General features: G+C 39.1%; 1 protein-coding gene and 1 pseudogene across 1 annotated transcript in view; one reads left to right on the forward strand and one right to left on the reverse strand.

Moving 5' to 3' along the window:
* The first annotated feature begins 456 nt into the window (after window positions 1-456).
* The window catches only part of MEP1B (meprin A subunit beta), a 29,306-nt gene continuing 7,220 nt past the window's right edge, over window positions 457-22,542 (forward strand). Inside the window, exons 1-10 of the mRNA XM_002757186.6 lie at window positions 457-551; window positions 2,507-2,525; window positions 3,341-3,385; window positions 3,470-3,513; window positions 6,251-6,329; window positions 13,853-13,970; window positions 15,122-15,300; window positions 17,767-17,985; window positions 18,627-18,779; window positions 20,264-20,479. Coding sequence (XP_002757232.1) covers window positions 489-551; window positions 2,507-2,525; window positions 3,341-3,385; window positions 3,470-3,513; window positions 6,251-6,329; window positions 13,853-13,970; window positions 15,122-15,300; window positions 17,767-17,985; window positions 18,627-18,779; window positions 20,264-20,479 — 1,135 coding nt within the window. The 5' untranslated portion in view covers window positions 457-488. The remainder of the gene's footprint in view (window positions 552-2,506; window positions 2,526-3,340; window positions 3,386-3,469; window positions 3,514-6,250; window positions 6,330-13,852; window positions 13,971-15,121; window positions 15,301-17,766; window positions 17,986-18,626; window positions 18,780-20,263; window positions 20,480-22,542) is intronic.
* LOC108588086 (clustered mitochondria protein homolog) lies at window positions 6,323-8,248 on the reverse strand (annotated as a pseudogene).

A 22,542-nucleotide genomic window follows, 5' to 3' on the forward strand; every position in this document is an offset into this window, starting at 1 on the left:
AGCACATTAATGGATTTTATACTTCAATAAATTATAGGCACTTAATAAAATTTTATTAAATGAATGAATGATAAAAAGCAGTGGACATTAACTGGATATATAAAACAGCATGGGGCTATATGAGCAGGGAGGAGTTTCATAAGATTAACATTAAAAATTAATTTGATATATATATTTTTTGCTCAAGTGGTTTTTACTAGTTTTGGGGACCAGTACATATACATTACAGAATGCATTTCATTAACAAGTCTCAGGCAGGCACTTAACTATTGACACAGGAAACAGAAACAACCCAACAAATCAACTCTGCAGAGCTGTGTTAAAGATTTTGGACTTTCATCCCTTGATTAGAGGTATTACTACAGCATCAAGCTGGCCTGCAATATGGATCATTGAGATCAAAGGCTATAAGTTATAATGTTTGCCTTTAAAAAAGTCAATTCAACCCTGTAGGTCACAGTTAGCAACTTGCAACTGGAAGCTACAACATGGATTTATGGAATCTGTCTTGGTTTCTGTTCTTGGATGCTCTTCTCATGATTTCTGGCTTGGTAAGGAAACAATATATAGAAAAGAATTTAAAAATTTTGGGACAGTTGATATTAATTGTTAAAGAACAACGGTTTGTTAATTTTTTGTCTTTTTATACATCTCAGAGTGTTGATCTCAAATAGTGTTTCTTTTTGAAGAGTAGGGGTGAATAGGGTATAGGGAGTGACAAATAGCCGCACCAGAGTAGAGACGTTGACATAAGGTTATATTTTCCTTTTAGTTTCACATTGTGTAACAATTTTTCTTTTGATAAGATTATAAATGTGAGTTTTGAAAATCATACCATTTTTACTGCTGAATGAAATGCAGGTTGCTGTGCAGTAACTGGAGACATGAATGGGTGTCACAGGCACCATCAGTAAAGTTTTGTAACATGGTATTTCTCTTCTACTTCTTCATCAATTGAGACTAATCTTTTCTATCATGTAGTTTGTGTCACAACCCAACCCAATGTTTTAAATGAAGTTTCAAATGGCTGGTGGAAAATCTTCAGTTGTTATTTTAAAATAAAAATTATTATATTGGGCTGATATTCTCTGAATAGGAACTAGGGCATTGCAAACAAGAGATACTGATAAATACATGTTAAACTGTAATTAGGAATAAATCCTTAATAACTTTGTTCTGTAGGTGCACTGGCATTCCTCTATGAGTGTGTGTCTGTGTGTTGTTACAGTGTGAAACATGCAGAACACTTGTTACTGTCAAAAATAATGGTAACCCCAACCATCCAGTTCATTCCCACATTTTGTTAAACACTCCAAACGATTCTAGTATTTACAAATGTAAGCTGTATTTGAATAAAATTGTACTTTACACTTTTGTGACAATTTATTACAGCTTACAACGTGCTTTCTTTCACATTATATCCTGTAACCCTCACAATACCCATGCAAAGCAGGAACTGACCATATTTTATAGATAGTCTGAGTGCCTGGAAGGTGAACTGAATTAATCTCAGTTAGTAGAACTGGGAACATAACCCAGACAGTCCTATGAACTTTTTTATTCAATCACACTAAGACATTTCTCAGGTTTGCTTCTTTTTTTTTTTCTCCTTTGGACATGAAGTCTGAATTTCATTGACCATTTGTGGAGAATCTATTTTCAGAAAAAAAATTAATCACAAAATGTAACCATTGTTTTTTTCTTAAATATTTGGTGTTGTCTTTGAAGACAGAATTATTCTGGGAGACACATGAAAGTAAAGTAACTAACCTGATTAATGAGTTTTGAATAAAATTTATTTTTAAAGTATTGTTATAAATTATTGCTGGGCACGGTGGCTCACGCCTGTAATCCCAGCACTTTGGGAGGCTTAGGGGAGCTGATCATGAGGTCAGGAGTTCGAGTCCAGCCTGGCCAACATTGTGAAACCGTGTCTCTACTAAAAATACAAAAATTAGCTGGGCGTGGTGGCAGACACCTGTAGTCCCAGCTACTTGGGAGGCTGAGGCAGGAGAATTGCCTGAACGTGGCAGGTGGAGGTTGCAGTGAGCCAAGATTGTGCCACTGCACTCCAGTCTAGGTGACAGAGTGAGACTCCATCTCAAAAAAATTTACAATATTATTTCAACATTGGGAATAAATTATTAGGTTTTTCAAACATTGCTCCATAAATGCTTTAGAAAATCATGTATAAACTGAGCACTTATTTGAGAGCTAGAGTCTTATATTCTACCTTCCTTCCCCAAGTTTTGAAGTTGGTTTCTTGTTTCCTTCACCTTCAAATTGATTTAACAGGCAGTTCCATTTTCCATATGAAATGAGAAGCCCTTTTGATCAAAAAGTCATATTAGACTTCAATTTAGCGATCCTAAATACATGTCAGAAATTAATCCATAATATTAATGACAAAATAAACAAAAAATAAATGGTTAGATATAAACTGAATCCAAGAAGGCCATTCTTAGGCATTATAATAATATCTTTTGTTTATGTGTTTGTTTCTCAGCCAACTCCAGAAAACTTTGGTGAGTCTATTTTGAGTTTTGCTCTAGGTTGTAGAGAACCTTGGACATATTTAATGCCAAGTATCATACATAATTACATATGCATAATTGATGCATAATTGCATTGAACTTTGATCTGACACTGGATTCTTTTGATTTACGAAGGGATATTTTATTGTCCATGTTCCAGGATTCATATACCCAACAGAAAAGTAGAAGGTGGTATGGGAAAGGCCAAGAACAGCGACTAACACATCGACATCCCATAAATGCTTGTTATTACTGATTTTTTTATTTTGTGGATGGACGTAATGATACAATCTACTCAGTATTCACTTGCATACTCAGAGGTTTGGCTATATTATATATCCCTTTGCAACTTAAAATAATAATTCCAGTTTAACTTAAAAATTTTGCTTGAAAGTTCCAAGGTATATTACTAGCAAGTGATAAACATGTATGAGTAGATTGGGCTAATTTGACCAAATTTATTCATTTGTTTCCTATTTATTCTAGTTCTCTAGTCTTTCAAATTACACTGAATAATATACTGAGCAACCAATTTCTTATTCCTGAAGTCATCTGACATTCCAGAAATATGGATAGGACAGAATACATACACAAAACCTCTTTAGACCCCAACCTGGCTCATAGGAGATTCTTAATCAATCGATCAATCAATCAATCAATCAATGTATGTTGAGTCAGAATCTAGTAGTCACCTGAGGGCAAAAAGAGACTCCACTCCCTTAGTTCTGATTATGTAAATGATAAAGATTTTCTCTTTTTATAAACATGATGTTGAATGTGTTTTTTTGTTGCTGTTTTTATCAAAGACATAGATGGTGGAATGGACCAGGACATATTCGATATCAATGAAGGTTTGTGGACTTTTTTTTACATCATCTCTTAAGCAGAGAGTTTGAATCCAATTTGCTAACATGAATTTTTATCTTCACACTTAGGTTTGGGACTGGACCTTTTTGAGGGTGACATCAGAGTAGATGGGGTGAGTTGAAACAGTGTGAAGAAGAATCTTCCATTAACTACTGGAAGCCAAATTCAGAGTAACTGAGAAAGATTAGATAGCATGAATTTTGTTAAGTCCAACTATCTCTAAGGGCACAGAATCATGTTGACACATTTATTCAATGAATGCATTATACTAGAAGAAATGCATACAATTTTGTCTTCATCTTTCATTACTCAGATTTCTGTGTGGTTCAAGCCACCATAACTCATTACATAGGTCTTAGTCTTATTGATTTGACTGATTTTCATTCGAGCCATATGACATTTTCATTTTAAAATAGGACCTCACAGATTCAATCTAGTGGAAGCAAAATTAAACTGAATTTGTAAACATCTTCAATGAATCAGGCTTTTTACCACAATGAATAGATTTTGTGACTTCTACCCTGGCGTTAGCTAAAAATAATGTTGCCAAGTAAAGACCCTCCCAAACCTATTCATAAAGAGTGCTGATTCTCATCTAAGTCATCATGCCATACAGTTAAACACAGGTATCTTACACGTAGATTAGGGGGACTAAAAAGTTCACTATCATAAAAGCACTATTTTTTTTTCAGCGTTCTCTCATAGAATGGAAATAAGCACTATTTTTTAAAAGGCAAGATATAATTTATTGTCAACTAGATTGAAAATGATTAAGAAACTTAATACTTAATATCCCTTTTAGTGATGATAAAGAGAAATCGGGATGCTTGTTTTGGAATGTGTTTATAACATGTTGTTACATTGGACAGCATATAAACTTGAAAAAAAGAGAAGACAATTTGACAAGAGCCATCATAATTTAAAATATGTACACCATATGACCTAGAAATTATCCAATAGATCTTTTCCTTTAAAATTCTGCTCTTCCAACACAGGCCTGAGTCAGTCCCTTACTTCCTATATCATAAGCACCAACATCCCTCACAGTCCTCCCACCCTCAGGAAACAGAGCTACAGTGTCCCAGGCTTAGTCCTGAGCCTACTGTTCTATCTCTATTCTCTCTTGATCTCATCTTGGGCCAGGGATTTAAATGTCATCCTCATGCCAGTGACTCCAAAGGCCTATCTCTGGTCCTCTCCTTTCCCTGAGCTCCAGACTGGTTTATCCAAACACTAATTTGCCATCTCCATTTGAATGTCTACAAGACACCTCAAACCTAAGATGGCCTCTGATCAGGTAAACTCTGATCTTGCCTCCAAACTGTCCCTCCCCACTCTCCCCTCCTTGTAAAGTCATCCTCACTCCCTGACTCCACTCAGCTGAACACATAAAAACTTTTAAAAGTCACCTTTGCTTCTCCTTTCTCCTTCACTTCCCATCCTGCCCGTCAGCAAGTTCTGTCATTTCTAGCTCTAACACACAGTGTAAATCATCCACTTTTCTCTGTCTCTAATTCAGGTCCCATCATCTCTTGCCTGGCTTTTCCCATTAGCCTCCTAATTTGTCTTTCTATTTCATATATTGTTACCCTATAATCTTTTCCACCCTGTTACTTGCCCTCATCTCCTACAGCAAAATCATTTTTCAAACAGGCAATGACTTCATTCCACCTCCTGGCTTGAAACTCTTCCATAGCTGCCTATGGGTTTAGAATCATCTCCAGATTTAGCCCTAGCCCTCTAAGCCTAGCATCACTTAGCTCCTGCTTCCCTCCCCTCCCACCCCTCTCCTCTCTTTTCCTCTCCTCTTGTCTCATCCATGCTCTCTCTTTTTTTTTCTTTTTTCTTTTTTTCTTTTTCTAAAGTAGCAGGAGGCCAATATCCCTCAACTAGTACTCTGGCCTCAGCAAGCTTTTCTTTTCTTTCTTTCTTTTTTTTTTTTAAAAGAGACACTTTGTCTATCAGTGAGTATCTCATGGTAGGCAAGTCTCATGGTACACTGTCTCTTAACTCATTAGGCTACTTGTCTCAATACATATTCAAAACATACCAGGCATATTCCTACCCCAGAACCAGAGCAACTAATGTTCCCTCTGCCTTGAACCACCTTCCCAGGACCCCTTTCGATGCTGGCTCTTTCTTGCGATTCCTATTTCCCCTTAAATGTCATCCGTTCAGAGAGGTCTGTCTTGATCACTCCATCTCATATACTCCCTCATCCCTGTGCCCTTGTTCACACCTCTCTTTCTAATTTCCTTCCTATTATCCCCTTTAAACATTTTTTTCCCATACTCTTTCTCTCCTCCACTAGATAAAAGCTCCATGAAGCCAGATACTTTTATTACCAAGGAACCTCTATTCTCTAGAACAATATTCAATGTATTGACTGGGTAAATACATTAGTAAAATATTATTCATTTTCTAGCATACAGTTTAAAATCCCTTAAAAATTTCTCAAAACTTTGGCCCAGCTCATGTGTGACTTTTTCTGATATTGTGCGATCCAGATTATCAAGGTATTGATATCACTTTTTTCTTGCGTATTTTTAATCTTTAAGTGTAAGGTACTAACCTATAAATCTACCAATATTTGTAGTTCAGATTTCCACCAGTTGTTTTCTACATTATTCCTTCTTCAACTATATTGACAAAATTAATGATAGAAATTAGTAATTTCTTCCTAGAAACTTTGTTATATATTATGATAAAAGTAGGGCTACACACACACACAAACACACACAATTTGTGCTGAGAGAGCTTTAAACTTCATTTATTTCTAGATTAACTAATTGTTTCCTAAGTTTTTGTCTTATTTGTTTAACTAGACCTTTCCCATTTATTTTTGACAGGCACAGGTTAGAAATTCCATCATTGGAGAAAATTATAGATGGCCTCATACAATTCCATATGTTCTAGAAGATAGCTTGGGTTAGTATGCACCTTGGAGTATCCATAACTAACGTATATTTCTGACAGAATATGATGACAGTGTTTCAAAGGGTGGGCTTATATAGTCTTTAAGGTTTTGTTTGTTTGCTCTTTTGTGTGGCTATGTGCATTTACTTTAAAAAATAAGCAAAATGAACAATAAAAATAACCTAAACGATTCTGTCTGAAATATTTACAGTATCTTGACCAATATAGCAATTAGTTCAACCAACATTTATGGAGAGCCTACTCTGTTATGCTGAGGACATAACGATTAAGGAGCCAGTCTTTTTTGGGGGGGAGGGGCTCTGAGTCACATATTCATTGAACCAGTGCAAAAACATCTTTAGGGGAGCAGGCATGCCAGGCCAGGGTCCCGGGAGGATGCTGGGGGTGTGGTGGGGTAAAACATGGAAGAAGAGAGACTTGCTTCCTCTTCTGACGGCAGGTACGCCCCTTCTCCTGGATTCTGGATTCCTGGTGAGTGTCCCTTTGTATCCCTACAAGCTCAGGGAAGAAGGGTCCTTGGAAGTCAGGGGCTGGGAGCCCAGGTTCTCTTGTGCCCCCACTGACTCGGGCTCAGTGGCCACGGGTTCCTCGGCCTTATCCCTGTTTCTGTTGGCCTCCTGGAGCTGGTGTCACCATGCCACCTTGGCATTCAGATTCTCCAAATCTTTTTGGCTGAGAGGAATGAAGAGGGTGCCATTGATGCCTTTGAGCTGCTCCAAGACGCTGGCCATGCCAGGGGCTGTGAAGTTGAGGGGTGGGATGTTGTTGCTGGAGCCGTCGAGGTAGATCTCATTGATGGCGTGCTGCAGGGCCATGGCCAGCTGGGTCAGGCACTTGAAGTACTTGGTCTTCTTCCCCTGGTCCTCACTTAGGTGGGTCTTATGGAGGGTGTGCAGCCTTCCTTCTCGTGCTGCAGGGCCAACCAGAACTCAGCTTTGCTCTCACAGACCCAGGTGACAAGGTGGTGACCAAGGGCCACCTTGAGGGTCTCGGGCCCATGGTACGTGGTGCTGACGGCCAACATGCTGTCCAGGAAGCATGGTGACAGGTCGTATGCCATCACCCTGTGCAGTATCCACCCGATGTTGTCCAGCAGCTCCACCTCGGGTGTCTTTTTTTTTTAAATGAGTTTTCTCATATATATAATTGATCATAGGGTAAACCTTAAAATAAAGAATGGCTCCCTGTGAGCCCATCAGTGTGGCCCTGCACCTGTTTAACAAAGTGTACGAAGCAGTGCACATGAGGTAGCACCTGTCGTGTGAGGTAGCGGGCGCCATGCAGCAGGCTCAGGACCAGGGACAGCTGCCTGCTGATGAAGCAGTGCAGGGCCAGGTGCATGTTTTCCTGGATGGTGTTGGGGTGCTTGATGCCCATCACCCACGTGCTCATCAGCACTGCATCCTGCTGGCTCAGGGCCTCTGCGCACTCACTCATGATGTAGTGGAGGCAGGCGAGGGGCACAGGCAGGCACATAGCTCCACGTGCACTGCTCCATATACTTTGTTAAACAGGTGCAGGGAACCAGTCTTTATTTTGAGGTTTCCTCTATGATCAGTTATACATATGAGACAATGTGTAAAATTACTAACTAAATACAACTTGAGGAACTGGCATTCTTTTATCAACATTTTATTTTGCCAGGTCAGGAACTTAAACAATAACAACCCACTAGCTTTTATCATCCTCTTTGCATACAATAAATAATGTTATTAGTTTAGTATTAAAATGTTAAAAAGTCAGAAGAATCAAATCCAAAACTAAGGACAGGTATCTATAGAAGAAATTTAATTGTGTTGGAAAACTCTAAACATGGTTTTCATTTTATCTGTGGACCAGTGACAATGATGTCCCTGACCAGGATTAGTTTAGAAATTGCTATTTGGGAAAAGTTTGGGTAGAAATTCTGCTATAGTTTTTCAATTTTTAATTTAATTTAATTTTATTATTATTATTATTATTATTATTTTGAGACAGAGAATTGCTCTGGAATGCAGTGGCATTATCTCAGGCTGGAGTGCAGTGGCACAATCTAGGCTCACTGCAGCCTCTACCACCCAGGTTTCAGTGATTCTCCTGCCCAGCTTCCTGAGGAGCTAGGATTACAGGAATGTGCTACCACACCTGGCTAATTTTTGAATTTTTAGTAAAGATGAGGTTTCACCATGTCAGCCAGGCTGGTCTCGAATTCCTGGCCTCAAGTGATCCGCCTGCCTCAGCTTCCCAAAGTGCTGGGATTACAGGTATGAGCCACTGCACCTGGCCTGCTATAGGTTTTAAAATTTTCAATTTTATTTTAGATTTAGGGGATGCGTGTGCAGGTTTGTTACATGAGTGTGTTGCATGATGTTGAGGTTAGGGGTACAAATGAACCCATCACCCAGGAGTTGAGCATAGTACCCAATGGGTAGCTTCCCCAACCCTTTCCTCCCTCCCTTCCCCTTCTTATAGTCCCCAGTGTCGTTCTTATTTTTACATCCATGTATACGTAATATTTAGCTTCCACTTATAGGAGAACATACAGTATTTGAAAACCCTGCTATTTTCCTTAAAGATCATGCATTTCAGTGGATATCCACATAAAACAAGTGAATTATAATAGAATGGAATAAACATTATGATTAGTGATATGTTCACAAAGCTATGGGAGCACATTGGAGGGGCATTAAACTCAACCTGGATAGAAAACATATTCATTATAAGCAAATGGCACTAGATTGCAGGACTGACATGAAGGTTGTGTAAGTTGTATACCATACAACTGACATGGCCTCCTAAAGCTGGTGCCATCATGCCACCTTGGCTTTCAGATTCTCTAAGTCTTTGTGACTGAAAGGAATGAATGAAGAGAATGCCACTGATGATGTAGAGCTGCTTCAAGATGCTGCTCTCAGGTGGCCGGGTCAGGAAACAAGTAGAGCTGATATCAGGTTTACGTTCTTTCTGATCACCAGGAGGCATTTATTTTCTTGTGTGAAAGTGCTGTTCACTCATCTGGCCAGCCAGCAACTGCAGCACCTGCTCAGATGTAGTGCCTCTTTCTAATCGGCACACCATGTGGGCTAGTGTGGCCTCTGATAGCAAGGGAAGGTGCTTTAGCCAGATGGACCATGATCCACTAAGGCTTGGAGAAGGGAGAAAACCCTGAGCTGGAATTTAGATTGAGAGTGAGGAGGTAGGAAGTTGAGCAGGTAGGCAGAACCCAGATGGGGAAGGACCTGGGTCTTTCCTATGTTAGAGAACTTGTTGTGTATACTAATAACATGAAACCACCAGAAGTATTATTGTGGCAGTGAGATTGTTAAAATTGCATTTAAAATAATCACTCTGGTTGAAGTATAGAAGATGTGTCATTAGTGAGGTAAAAAGAAGGTAGGGAGACCAGCTAGAAGACTACTGAGTAAATTCAGAGACAGAATAAAGAGATTCCTAACCAAGACTCTCTCAATAGGGACAGACAAGAGTAGATAAATCTAAAAGCTATTTAGGAGGCATTTGTTAGATTTGGTGACTGACTGTAAGAGGTCAAGAAGAAGGTGGGCCTAGGTAAAGAGATTCTAGTCCGGGATTCAGGTTTGGGTAATTGAGTAGGTGGTAATGTCTTTAACCAGCATGGAGAATTTGACCTTGAGGAGCATGAGACAGAGAAGTATGGTGGAAATTTGTTTTTGACATGCAGAATTTGAAATGCATCAGGGTCACTGTGGTGGCAATACCAAATAAAGTGTGGTATACGACCTGGTCATTCAAGATTGAGAAATGTTTCGGAGTCATTAGGATGTAAGAGATGGTTGAAGCCATAGTTATGGATGAGCATTTTACACAGTGCCTTGCTTATAACAGATGCTCCATAGATAACTGAATTTTATTGATTTATCCTGGAAGGTTATGTGGAATAAGTAAGATGATGGTCAAGAATGAAACTCAGTGCCATTTTTTGAAACTGATATAGAAGGAACATCTGGTGGAAGTTATTAAGAAGGGGAATTGGCCAGAGAGATAGATGAAAAACCAACAGTAGGGTAGGGAAAGCCAAGGCAAGAGTAGTTAACAGGGTTGGAAGATATAAAGAGCACATGGAACATGAGGAAAGAAAGACATTCATTGACTTTTGGAATCAGGAACCTGAAACATTTTGAATATATATATTTTTTGGCTTAGTGTTTTGATTAAAAAATGTTTAAGTTCTTTTGTTTTAAACCCTTCCTTCCTTCCTTCCTTCCTTCCTTCCTTCCTTCCTTCCTTCCTTCCTTCCTTCCATCCTTCCTCCCCACTCTGTCACCCAGGCTGGAGTGCAGTGGTGTGATCTTGGCTCACTGCAACCTGTGCCTCCCAGGCTCAAGTGATCCTCCCACCTCAGCCTCCCAAGTATCTGGGACCACAGGTGCATGCCACCATACCTGGCTATTTTTTGTATTTTTGGTAGAGATGGAGTTTCACCATGTTGCCCAGGCTGGTCTTGAATTCCTGAACTCAAGCAATCCACCTGCCTTGTCCTCCCAAAGCGTTGGGATTACAGGCGTGAGCCACCACATCCAGCTATATATATATATATTTTAAAATTCATTCTTCTAATTATGTTCCATGAAAGATTAGGGAGCTTTAATTTTATATATCTCTTAGGACATTTTTCCCCATGTATTTTAACCAAAGCCCTCTAAACTTATGAACTTTATTTATTTTTTAAACAACATTATAACAACATAATGAATACCTTGAGGACAGGAGCTATTTTTCATCTAGCAAACTGGAGGATTACCATAGTCTCTGGCATATTGTATGTAGTTAATGACATTTTTGAAATAAATTGGTAAGCATGTGTGTGTGTGTGTGTGTGTGTGTGTATGAAATATGTTAGGTAAAAATTCAGCCTACATCCTACTATCCAAAAACTGTGCACATTTTTACATAGTTATAACTATGATGTCTTAAGTTTTTTGTTCTAATTTTGTTCACTTAATGTTATTGCATTTGTTTTTGTATTGTATGGTCTTTTTACTAGAATCAAACTTCAAATTTTTATAGACCCATTTTTAAAAATTATATGATTTTGATTATTTCTTGTTTAAAAAATACCTTTGTTTAATGTTGTAGAATTCAACTTATTTTCTATGTAAGAAAAGTATCCTTACGTTTCAGAAATGTGTACCATCTTCAAATGACTCAGACTAAGAAAATTACTAAGTAAGGCCACTCTTACAGGTAGTAAAAGTAAATACCTATGAAGGGTTGAGTCTGGAAGGCCCTATTGCTCAGATTCTAGTAGGTCAACCTGTGAAATTCTACCAGTAGGGCTGTAGTCTTTGAGCCTGAACTTCAGATGTTACCTGGCTTGTAGATACAAATTCCTTGAAAGGTGTTCACAGACATTTATTCTTTCCAGGGCCTAAGTTATAATTCCTTGCCTTTGTGCCAAGGAAGAAAAAGCAGTGGGGGATGCTGAGGGTAAAGAATTGGGGATGGAAATGAAGGGGAAGCTGCTAGAAACTGGAAGGGCCTACTAAGGAGAAACAATCCGGAACAGCTGCTTACTAAACCCCTAGGATTGCCAGCAACTGGCCTCATTTTCCAAAGCCTGGGGATTTCTATGACATGGTTTCAAGTGGAGCTTTCTGCCTCAATGACGTAAGGTTAACTAAGGCCTTTGGTAAATAAAGGCATATGGAAAATAAAGATCTTATCTTGGTTGAGGGCCTCAGTGTTTGTCAAGCTTTCACATGTTACTTTATTTATTAATTCAACACAGGGAAGAAAGTATCTTCATTAAGTATTGATAAGTGACCTAGACTAGTATTATCATTTTACATTTTGTTTAAACCAGTGATATGGTGGTCAGAATGATCATACCTTAATTGAAGGAAACATTACATTTGAAATAATAACCCAAATATGATACTTAGAGGACAGAACATTTTGAATGCTACAGCCATATGTAGATACACACACACACACACACACACTCACACTTTGCATACTTTTTCAGGGTGTTCATAGACCTTCCCATCTCGAGGTCTTCAGATTATAAGCCCAGCTGTGAGGACTTAAATGAGTATTGTAGCTTCTCAGATTAAGTATGTGGTGGTAATTTATTTTGATTGCCTGTGATCCAATGCCTAATGGATACAATTTTTAATGCTCCATTCTTTAAAATGATAAAAACAATACTCAATGATGAAAAAAGATTTTGATGATATAGTATTTAGAGAAAAAACAGTTGGTAAAATGCTATGTAGCTGACTTTATTTTTAATAGAAATATTAATATATGTATGTGATATATGCACTCAAAGGCAAAATGATAGGATTTTAAATTTCTTTTTATTCATATCAATTTTTAACTTATTTATAGTAATAGTGTATTATTTGTGTGGTATTGTAAAAGTCTGAACTTAGTGCCTTTTACAACTTAACGGATTTTAGGGTCTTCCCTATGTGAATCCTGTTCTTGATCTTCTTAGACCTGCCTTGACAGAGGCATACCAAGTAATCTTCCTTGAACGTCTATGCAATGGTTACTCAAGAAGGGAGAAAGGAAATGAACGTCTGACAGATGCTAATTTCACTTGGAATTTCACCTTTACTTTCTCTTATTATATTCACAATACCCTGAAAAGTTGATTTTATTTCCTCACTGAACTGATAATAACACCAAAACTCCAAAGGTTGATGGCCGAAGTTTATGTTAAAAGTAAGTGGTGAAGATAGGGAAAAACAGGTGTGTCTGGCTCCAAAGTCCAAGCACTCTTCCCTCTGCCATACTGTCTCCCACCTCCTGGCAGGATACCATCTTTCACTTTACTAGACCCTTGCCCATGAGATGCTTCTCCATGTGCATCTGATATATCCCCTTCCTCCTGGTCACTCACAAGTTTATTTTCCTGCATGTTGGTTCTTCTAAGCCTCTGCCTTCTTTGAGCTCCATATCCACATCATTCTTATCTCCAAAGCATTGGCTCTTACCCATATTTTGGGCCCTGAACTCACTTGCAGACCTCATGAAAGCTCTCTCTAGAAAATGCACTTTGCATATGTAGATATGTACACACACACACACACACACACACACACACACACACACACACTTTGCATACCATTTCAGGGTGTTCATAGACCTTCCCATCTCAAGATCCTCAGATTAAAAGCCCAGCTGTGAGGCTTTAAATACGTATTATGGCTACTCAGATGAAGTATGTGATAGTGATTATTTATTTTGATTGCCTGTGATACAATGGATATGTTCTCTGAGGTAAAGAAATGCATTTTTATTGTTTAGTAATGCACCATTAATGAGTGCTAGAGAAACATAAAGCCAAATAAGGAATCTGAAGGATAAGCCAATACTGTGTATGATATTCAATGGATAATGAACTTTAATTTTTGTAAAAATGAAAGACTCCAACATTCATGAAGGAACTAACTCATGATAAGCAATATATTGCATGGCCTGCTTTCATGGTAGATTTTTCAATGGTGATTGTATTAATAAGTATATTTTTGTTTGTTTTCTTCCTTCAGAAATGAATGCTAAGGGAGTTATCCTCAATGCATTTGAACGCTATCGCCTAAAAACCTGTATTGACTTTAAGCCTTGGACTGGAGAAACGAACTATATATCAGTGATCAAGGGCAGTGGGTAAGTTGAAGACTTAGTCTTCTAAGGCTTCTAAGGAGAACTCTAGTGCCTGGGACATTACATTATAGCAATCGTCCTAGGCTCTGACCTTTAGGAAGGGGTGGGGACTTTTTTGCCAGTGGCTGGAGAGTAAAAGACAACTGGATCTAGTTTTCGTAGACATAGAAATTATATTTTCATACATACAACCACGTTTAGAGAAGGTGGATGGGATTGCATGCCATCAGACCCACAACCATGTGAATTTCAGCCTCTTTCTAATTTACATACTGTTTATCCCTTTCAAGTAAAAAAATGGGTATGTAGGCATGTCCATGTCTGTATTTAAATTTACTTTAACCTAACCACTCATTTCTTGAGTTAAGAAGGCGACAGTATTATTTGTCTTGAGCTCAGCAATTCTGAGTGGTTGCTGTCCCTGTAAAGCCCTTGTTAATGGGCACAGGCACACCCAGGAGGATCTCAAAAACTTTGAAATTCACAGGAAAAACCAGTACTAGGGGGATGATTTGCTCCTATGTAATATTTGGCATTAGGGGAACTTCCTTAAAGATCACCTGGTCTGTAAGGCTTTTTTCATATTATATAATAACTGGTATATTAGATGGTTCTTGCATTGCTATACAGAAATACCAGAGACTGGGTAATTTGTACAGAAAAGAGGTTTAACTGGCTCACAGCTCTGCAGGTTTTACAGGAAGCATGGTGTTGACATCTGCTCAGCTTCTGGGGAGGCCTCCAGAGCTTACAATCATGGTGGAAGGTGAAGGTAGAGCAGGTGTGTCACATGGCAAAAGCAGGAGCCAGAGAGATAGTGGGGAGGGGAAGGTGCCACACATTTTTAAGTGACCAGATCTCATGAAAAGTCACGATTGTGAAGACAGCACCAAGCCCTGAGGGATTTGTCCTCATGACCCAAATACCTCCCACCAGGTCCCACCTCCAGCACTGGGGATTACAATTCAACATAAGATTTGAGTAAGGACAATTATCCAAACTATATCACCTGTGTTAAGAGAGAAATGCACAGTGTTCAGATAGCAGAGTAAAGGATTAGGTGGATAATGAAGTGGACTAGGCAGTGGGAATTCTGTCCTGAGATCCCAAATTGTAACGTCTTCTTCCTCCTTTCTTGTAAACTCTTCTGTAAGCTGCTGGTCTTCAGTAGGAAATAGGCGAGTTGGGAGGCAAGAACTTTCCATCGGGGCGAACTGTGACCGAATAGCAACGGTTCAACATGAGTTCCTCCACGCTCTGGGATTCTGGCATGAGCAGTCACGTTCTGACCGGGATGACTATGTCAGGATAATGTGGGACAGAATTCTGTCAGGTACATTTCTCTTGTTTTCCTACGTTTTTAGTTAAGGACTGAATTTCTAAGCATGTGTCCCCTCTGTCATCTGTGGCAACTGTTAACGATTTTAAGGCTTTGATGTTTTGATGTCTTATTCCATTCAGCTCTAACTCATTCTGAGCTATTAGAGCACCAGTATTCCAGAACTCAGATGAGGTAGATATACCCTTAGAAAGTGGTTTTGTGGTTCTTAAAGCACATTCGGTCCCACAATATGTTCATGAGTGTTCTGTGGAAAGGGGTCTGTGGCCCAATTTGGCAAATCCTCAAGTCTGAGTCCACCTTGCGCTGCTATAACAAAACACTACAGACTGAGTCATTTATAAAAAACTGAAATTTATCCCTCATTGTTCTGGTGGTGGGAAAGTACAAAATCAAGGGGTGGACATTTGATGAGGGCCTTCTTGCTGTGTCTCATACCATGGCAGTGGGCAGAAGGGCAAGGGAGAATCAGAGAGAAAAAACAGGGCCAAACCTGTCTTTACAAGGAATCCAGTCCTGCAGTAGCAAACCTACTCCTACAGCAATGGGATTAATCCATTTATGAGAAAGAGCCCTCATCGACTAATTACCTCTCATTAGGCGCCACCTCCAACACTGTTACAGTGGGGATTAGGTTTCCAATACATGCTTTTAGGAGGACACATTCAAACCATAGCATCTAGGTTAAAAGAAATTAGACTTATTTATCCTGCCATACTGCTCAGAGTCTTTATTAGGTGGACAGGAATTGTAAATCTCTAAGAAAATGAGCATTTCCCAAAATGATTTGATCATGGTCTTCTTTCTTCTTTTTACAGAGTAGCTTGTGGAGTATTTGGATTTATTGTTTCATGGAACAATTTTCAGTAATAGTTGAATAGCCTGAACTGTTGGTGATTTTGTGTTCAAAGTCACAAAGTCTTAATAACCATGTCTGACTAGAGCTCATGTTTTCCACATTCCATAGTGACACTCAGCTTCCTCATCTGTCCTGCCTGTATGGGGTGAGGCAGAGGAAAGGGCATTGCTATTATGTCCGAGGCACTGTGAGGAGTGCCCTATACAAGATCCCCTGACACCACAGTTCTTGAAATTACAGTTCTTGCTCTTCATCCCCCACCTCTGGTTATCTCGAATGGGGTCAGGCATAGCAGCAAACTAAAAGATTTCTTGAGAAAAAGCGGTGTTTAGCTTTAATCCACAGCCACACTCTTTAGGATTCCCAAAGTCTTATTTTAATCAAAACTTTTGCCCACATTTGATAACACATCTTTATATTTTGGAGATTAGAACCACCTCACTGTGCCCATAGAATCATTCCATTTCAAGTTGGAATCAGTTGCCCATTGGTATATGCTAAATAGTCTGGCATCTTCTCTAAATGTATTTATTTTTGTTTTTTATTATTATTTTAAATTGACAAATTGTAATTGTATATACTTATGGGGAACAGTGGTATTTTAACATGTGTACATAATGTGGTATGACTAAAACAAGCTAATTAGCATAGTCATCACTTCACTTATCATGAGACATTTGAGATTCCTTCTTTTAGCAATTTTGAAATATACAATACACTGTTATTAACTATATTCATTATGCTTTATTTATTTCTTTATTTGAGACAGAATCTCCACCCAGGCTGGAGTGCAGTGGCACGATCTCAGCTCACTGCACGATTCTCCTGCCTCAGCCTCCTGGGTAGCTGGGATTGCAAGTGCCTGGCACCATGCCTGGCTAATTTTTGTATTTTTCATAGAGATGGAGTTTCAACATGTTGGCCTGGCTGGTTCACCACGCTTTAAATACATCTGCACATATTCCAGTAACCATGAATTATGGTCAGTCAATAACCACGTCAGTGCTTTCTAATGACTCCTTTCTGGGGTAACTAGAAGGTTATCATTCTCAAGTTTCATCTCACCATCCCTACAAAGTCTTCTTACTCCCATCTTCATCTGCTGTGAATATCCTCAGCCTCCCATCATTGTTGACCAATGCCCCGACTGGTTCAACAACTTTTTTTTTTGAGACAGGATCTTACTCTGTCACCCAGCTGGAGTGCAGTGGCATTACGGCTCACTGCAGCCTCAACTTCCCAGGCTCAGGCAATCCTCCCACCTCAGCCTCCTAAGTAGCTGAGTCTCCAGGCATGCCCCACCATGCCTGGCTAATTTTTAAACAATTTATTAGAGATGAGGTCTCACTTTGTTGCCAAGGCTGGTTAACAACACTTTTTAGAATCCTCCTTTTCACAAGCAGTTCTTACAGCCTTAGACTAAGGTCTCACAGTTCTAAGCTTGAATATTATATTGTAAGATGGGAATAATGAAACTGCTGTTAGTTGTAGCAAAAATTGCTTGTGTTAATTATGTTTTCCATTTCTAAGTGAGCAATACTTGGAGTAAGATAAGCTAAATTTTGTGAACATCAAGTAAATATTTTTTATTTATCCTTTAGGCAGAGAGCACAATTTTAACGCCTATAGTGACAACGTAACAGATTCCCTGAACGTTGCCTATGATTACACTTCAGTAATGCACTACAGCAAAACTGCATTCCAAAATGGAACAGAGCCAACAATTGTCACAAGAATCTCAGACTTCGAGGATGTGATTGGACAACGAATGGATTTCAGTGACGCTGATCTCCTAAAACTGAATCGACTGTATAACTGCTGTATGTGACAGGTTCTTTGAAATGACTTATATTTCCCTCTGTTATGTAGAAAAAATGATGATCTGTGCCATTTTGTCAAGCATTGGTGGGGGTTCTGAAATTATAGAAATGTGATGTTCAGGAAGTAAACAGAATAGCACTCAGATCTCCATCTACAACTTGGAAGCAGCATTTTTCTTTTCACCACATCTGCTGTTGAGATCTAAAAATAAATTGGGTCCTGTAGAAATATGCCTCAGGCAGGTTTTTAAGGCTGTTACTAATTCAAATGTGGATCAGATTGATACTCACACTTCTTAGCTAAAATGATATGTATAGTTGTAATATGAACAGGATCAAATCACCTGGATTGTGGTTTAATGATTCAAATAACTAAGGGAGTGTAGACTCAGGTTTCTACAAATCACATAATTTTTGTAAAAAGACTTGGGGCAGGGAGCTTATTCAGATCTACAGAATTAATTATTTTCTTCATAGGGGTTCTGCAGGTAAAGAGTGATCTTTAAGCCACCATCACCCAGAATCCGCTAGGTGTCCCCTGTAATACCATCCTAGCATTTCTAACATTGTGATCAGTTCAGTTTCTATTACTTAGATTATCATGTTGTATGAGTGTCAATAATTGTTTTTTGCTTTTGTAGCCTCCTCCTTGAGTTTTATGGACTCGTGCAATTTTGAACTGGAAAATGTGTGTGGTATGATCCAAAGTTCAGGGGATAATGCTGACTGGCAACGGGTTTCGCAGGTTCCCAGGGGGCCAGAGAGCGATCACTCCAACATGGGCCAGTGCCAAGGTAACAGGAGTGAGATGCTCTTAGATTGTCTACTGAGTGGCAACAGCCATGTACTTCTCTATGAAAGACTGGGATTTTACCTCTGATTTCTACCAGAATTATTAATAATTATTCTTTAGATTGCTACTAAGAAGTAGGACTTACACCTTATAAAGACATTGTTAATTTCTTTGCTTTTCCTTCCTGAGTTTATTTTTCTTTCCATAAGTCAGAGCTGGGCTCTGTGATGCCTTTACCAGTGTGTTCCCATAGGAGCGTATACCAGACTGAGCCTCCTGAACGAACTCTAATCTCAGGGGCAGTATTCTTGTTTTCTAGAAGTTTGCAGAATTCAAGAGACTCTTTCAAGTGGACAGCACTAGGCTGTGAATTATTGTTTCAGAACTGTAGCTGGATGTGATTATATGCTCCTGTTACAAAAATATCTAAAAAGCACAGTTTATTTAATTTTCTTCAGATGCATATCCTTTTCCATCTTTGTTTTGTTCTGCATTAAGTAGTCATTTAGCTACAAGCACCAAATTTTTACTTATTCGCTTATTCTGGCAACAAATATGTAAAACTAGATGTCAGAACTTCGGGCAAGTGCTTAATAGCTCAGATGATCTAGGCAGGAATTGGAGGCCTCTAATGGCAAAAAGGTGCTTTTCCTTTTATTTTTCTTTTTAAATGCACATTTGGATAGAGGCTAGTGGTCCTACTTAGACCAGAGGAAAGTAGATAGGGAGGGAGGGAGGAAAGGAAGAAGAATCCAGACCAGGTGGTTCTCACTTTTTTCTGTTTAGAAAGTGTTTTAAAAAAAAGGGTGGGTGGGGGCAGGTCAGCCAAGGCCCTGGTTTCCTGGCTGGACTCTCGCTCCTGTCTGCAGCATGTGTTCACCTCTCCAGAAAGACTACAAGTTCATGTTGAATTAGCCTTGGGAGACACAGATACTACAACTACCTACCCAAGTTTCAAACCCTTTTTTTGACTTTAATTTCCATGTTCCTTTTTTATATTCTCAGAGGGGGAACAACCTTCTTTAGCATCTTTTCCAATGGTAGCTCTTCCCACTTGGAGCTGGACCAGGGCTGTGGACACTGGAAAGGCGTCCCGTGTAAACTCTATCCTTTAGCCCTGCTGTCTGGGCATGATCTGAAGCCTTACAGTGGCTTTTTAAAAAAATGAGCATTTGATACTTAAACTTGCTATATCGTTATAGCTCATAGCAAATGAAGATAAGCAAGGATCAGTGCCCACGGAAAACTACTATTGTAAGTAAACGTTTTATAAATAATAGAGAGGTTCAAGTTTTATAATGTTATGTCAATCTGCTAGCTTTTGTAAGTGCCAGTTATATAGCTTAGGCTTCTGTTGTTTCTCCCTTGCCATTTATATATGGATGTTACTTATGCCTTGTGTAAAGAATCTAGCTGCCACCACTAACAAACACACATTCCTATACCCAGTATCTGTTTTCTATCAATTCTGCTTTTCTTTAACAGGTTCTGGTTTCTTCATGCATTTTGATACCAGTTCTGTAAACGTGGGGAACACAGCAGTGCTAGAAAGTAGAACGCTGTACCCTAAAAGAGGATTTCAGTGCTTGCAATTTTACTTATACAACAGTGGAAGTGAAAGTGATCAACTGAACATCTACACCAGGGAGTATTCTGCAGACAATGTGGATGGTAATTTAATCCTTGTGGAAGAAATAAAAGGTACAGTGTCTACATCTTTATTGTTTGGGTTTAAAGTGAGTCAGTCTTAGGTCTTTTCTTTAGTTAATGCAACCATTTACTATAGGTTAGGGGCTACCGAGTCACTACTCTTCAATTAAGACCTAGATTCTTCTTGTTTTAAGCTGTGGCAAGGAAGCTAAAATGAAGATTCTTTCTGAGTGCTCTGTCATGTAACACTGGTACTGTGGAGGTTAGTTCTTGGTGAATAATAAAAATACAAGGCTGGGTGCAGTGGTTCATGCCTGTAATCCCAGCACTTTGGGAGTCCAAGGCAGGCCGATCACCTGAGGTCAAGAGTTTCAGATCAGATTGGTCAATATATAGGGAGACCTTGTCTCTACTAAAAAGTTACAAAAATTAGCTGGGTGTGGTGGTGCATGCATGCCTGTCGTCTCAGGTACTTGGGAGGCTGAGGCAGGAGACTGGCTTGAACCCAGGAGGTGGAGATGGCAGTGAGCTGAGATTGCGCCACTGCATTCCAGCCTGTGCAACAGATCATGACTGTCTCTGATAAAATAATAAAATAAAATATACAATAAAAATACAATGTGAACTAGCTTAGGCAAAATAGGACGGGCTCTTGGCTGAAGGCTAGTTACAGCCTGTGGGACAGATGAGGGAGACACTGGCTTGAGGGAGAATTATTAATAGATCTGTCTCTGAACATTGCTGGAGACCTCTTGTTTTATCTCAGAATGCTTTGTTTATAAGACTGGTACTTTGGTTTTTTTCACTTCCTAGCTTACATTTGACCGAATTTGCTACCAGTCTGAAAAAAGGACTCTTCCTCTACTATCGATCTTAAAAAATAAATCCAGTGAAGAACTGGGATGCTTACGACTTAAGTTAAACACAACTTCTGGAGCAATTCATGAGTGGGAAGTGGGTACCCACTCTTCATACCAATGATGTGTCAGAGAGGAGAGCCATGTTGACTACCTATGCTAGTAGATTCTTAAGGGGGTGGCCTGAGAAAGGGAGGGGTTGTGGGCTGGCAAATATATTACTGTCTACTCCACATAATCATCTCATGGCTTGAATGAACTGAGTAATTCAGTTTGTTCCACAATTGGGTACATATTATGCAATATAGTATGCCATTTTCCTCCTGTTTTTAACAATGAGAAACAATATGAAATACAGATGATATTTTTCTTTGTGAACACCTATGAGCAGTAAGGTTCTTAATATCACTAAGAATATACACACATTATACATATATATTATTTATGTAACAATATAAATATATAACGTATAACTATAATACAAATTATATATTGCATACATAAAAGCCTCATATATATATATAAGCCATATATATATTACTATATTAGATATTATGTATTATATAGAAATTAATACAAATATTGATATAATATGTTTATAATATATAAAATTGTCCAGGATTGGAAGGGGAATCCTTTCTATTAGCAATCTGTAGGTGTGTCATTGATACACAATAACACAAAAAGCCACTTTAGAAGCTTGCTTATTTTCTGTTATTTGGGTATGTCTAACTTACTTTCAAGTAGTTGTGTTTCACATTAAGTGCCAACGTATTTTTAAGACTTTGTGTTAACCACTAGTTAGACATGAATTTCTCAGCTGTTGTCCATTTGAGGGCTTCTGCAGATTATTCAGTATACTGCTTCTTTTTTTTTTTTTGAGACGGAGTTTCATTCTTGTTACCCAGGCTGGAGTGCAATAATGGCGGGATCTCAGCTCACCGCAACCTCCGCCTCCTGGGTTCAGCCAATTCTCCTGCCTCAGCCTCCCGAGTAGCTGGGATTACAGGCATGCGCCACCATGCCCAGCTAATTTTTCGTATTTTTAGTAGAGACGGGGTTTCACCATGTTGACCAGGATGGTCTCGATCTCTTGACCTCGTGATCCACCCGCCTCGGCCTCCCAAAGTGCTGGGATTACAGGCGTGAGCCACTGCGCCTGACCCCCTGCTGCTTCTTATTTTAGTGTGTGATATAAGAAAACCAGACAAAATGGTATATCGTGTGCTGCTAGCAAGTGGTATGGGCTAATAGTTG

Source organism: Callithrix jacchus, chromosome 13 (assembly GCF_049354715.1).
Source record: "Callithrix jacchus isolate 240 chromosome 13, calJac240_pri, whole genome shotgun sequence".
NCBI classification, from domain to species: Eukaryota; Metazoa; Chordata; class Mammalia; order Primates; family Cebidae; genus Callithrix; species Callithrix jacchus.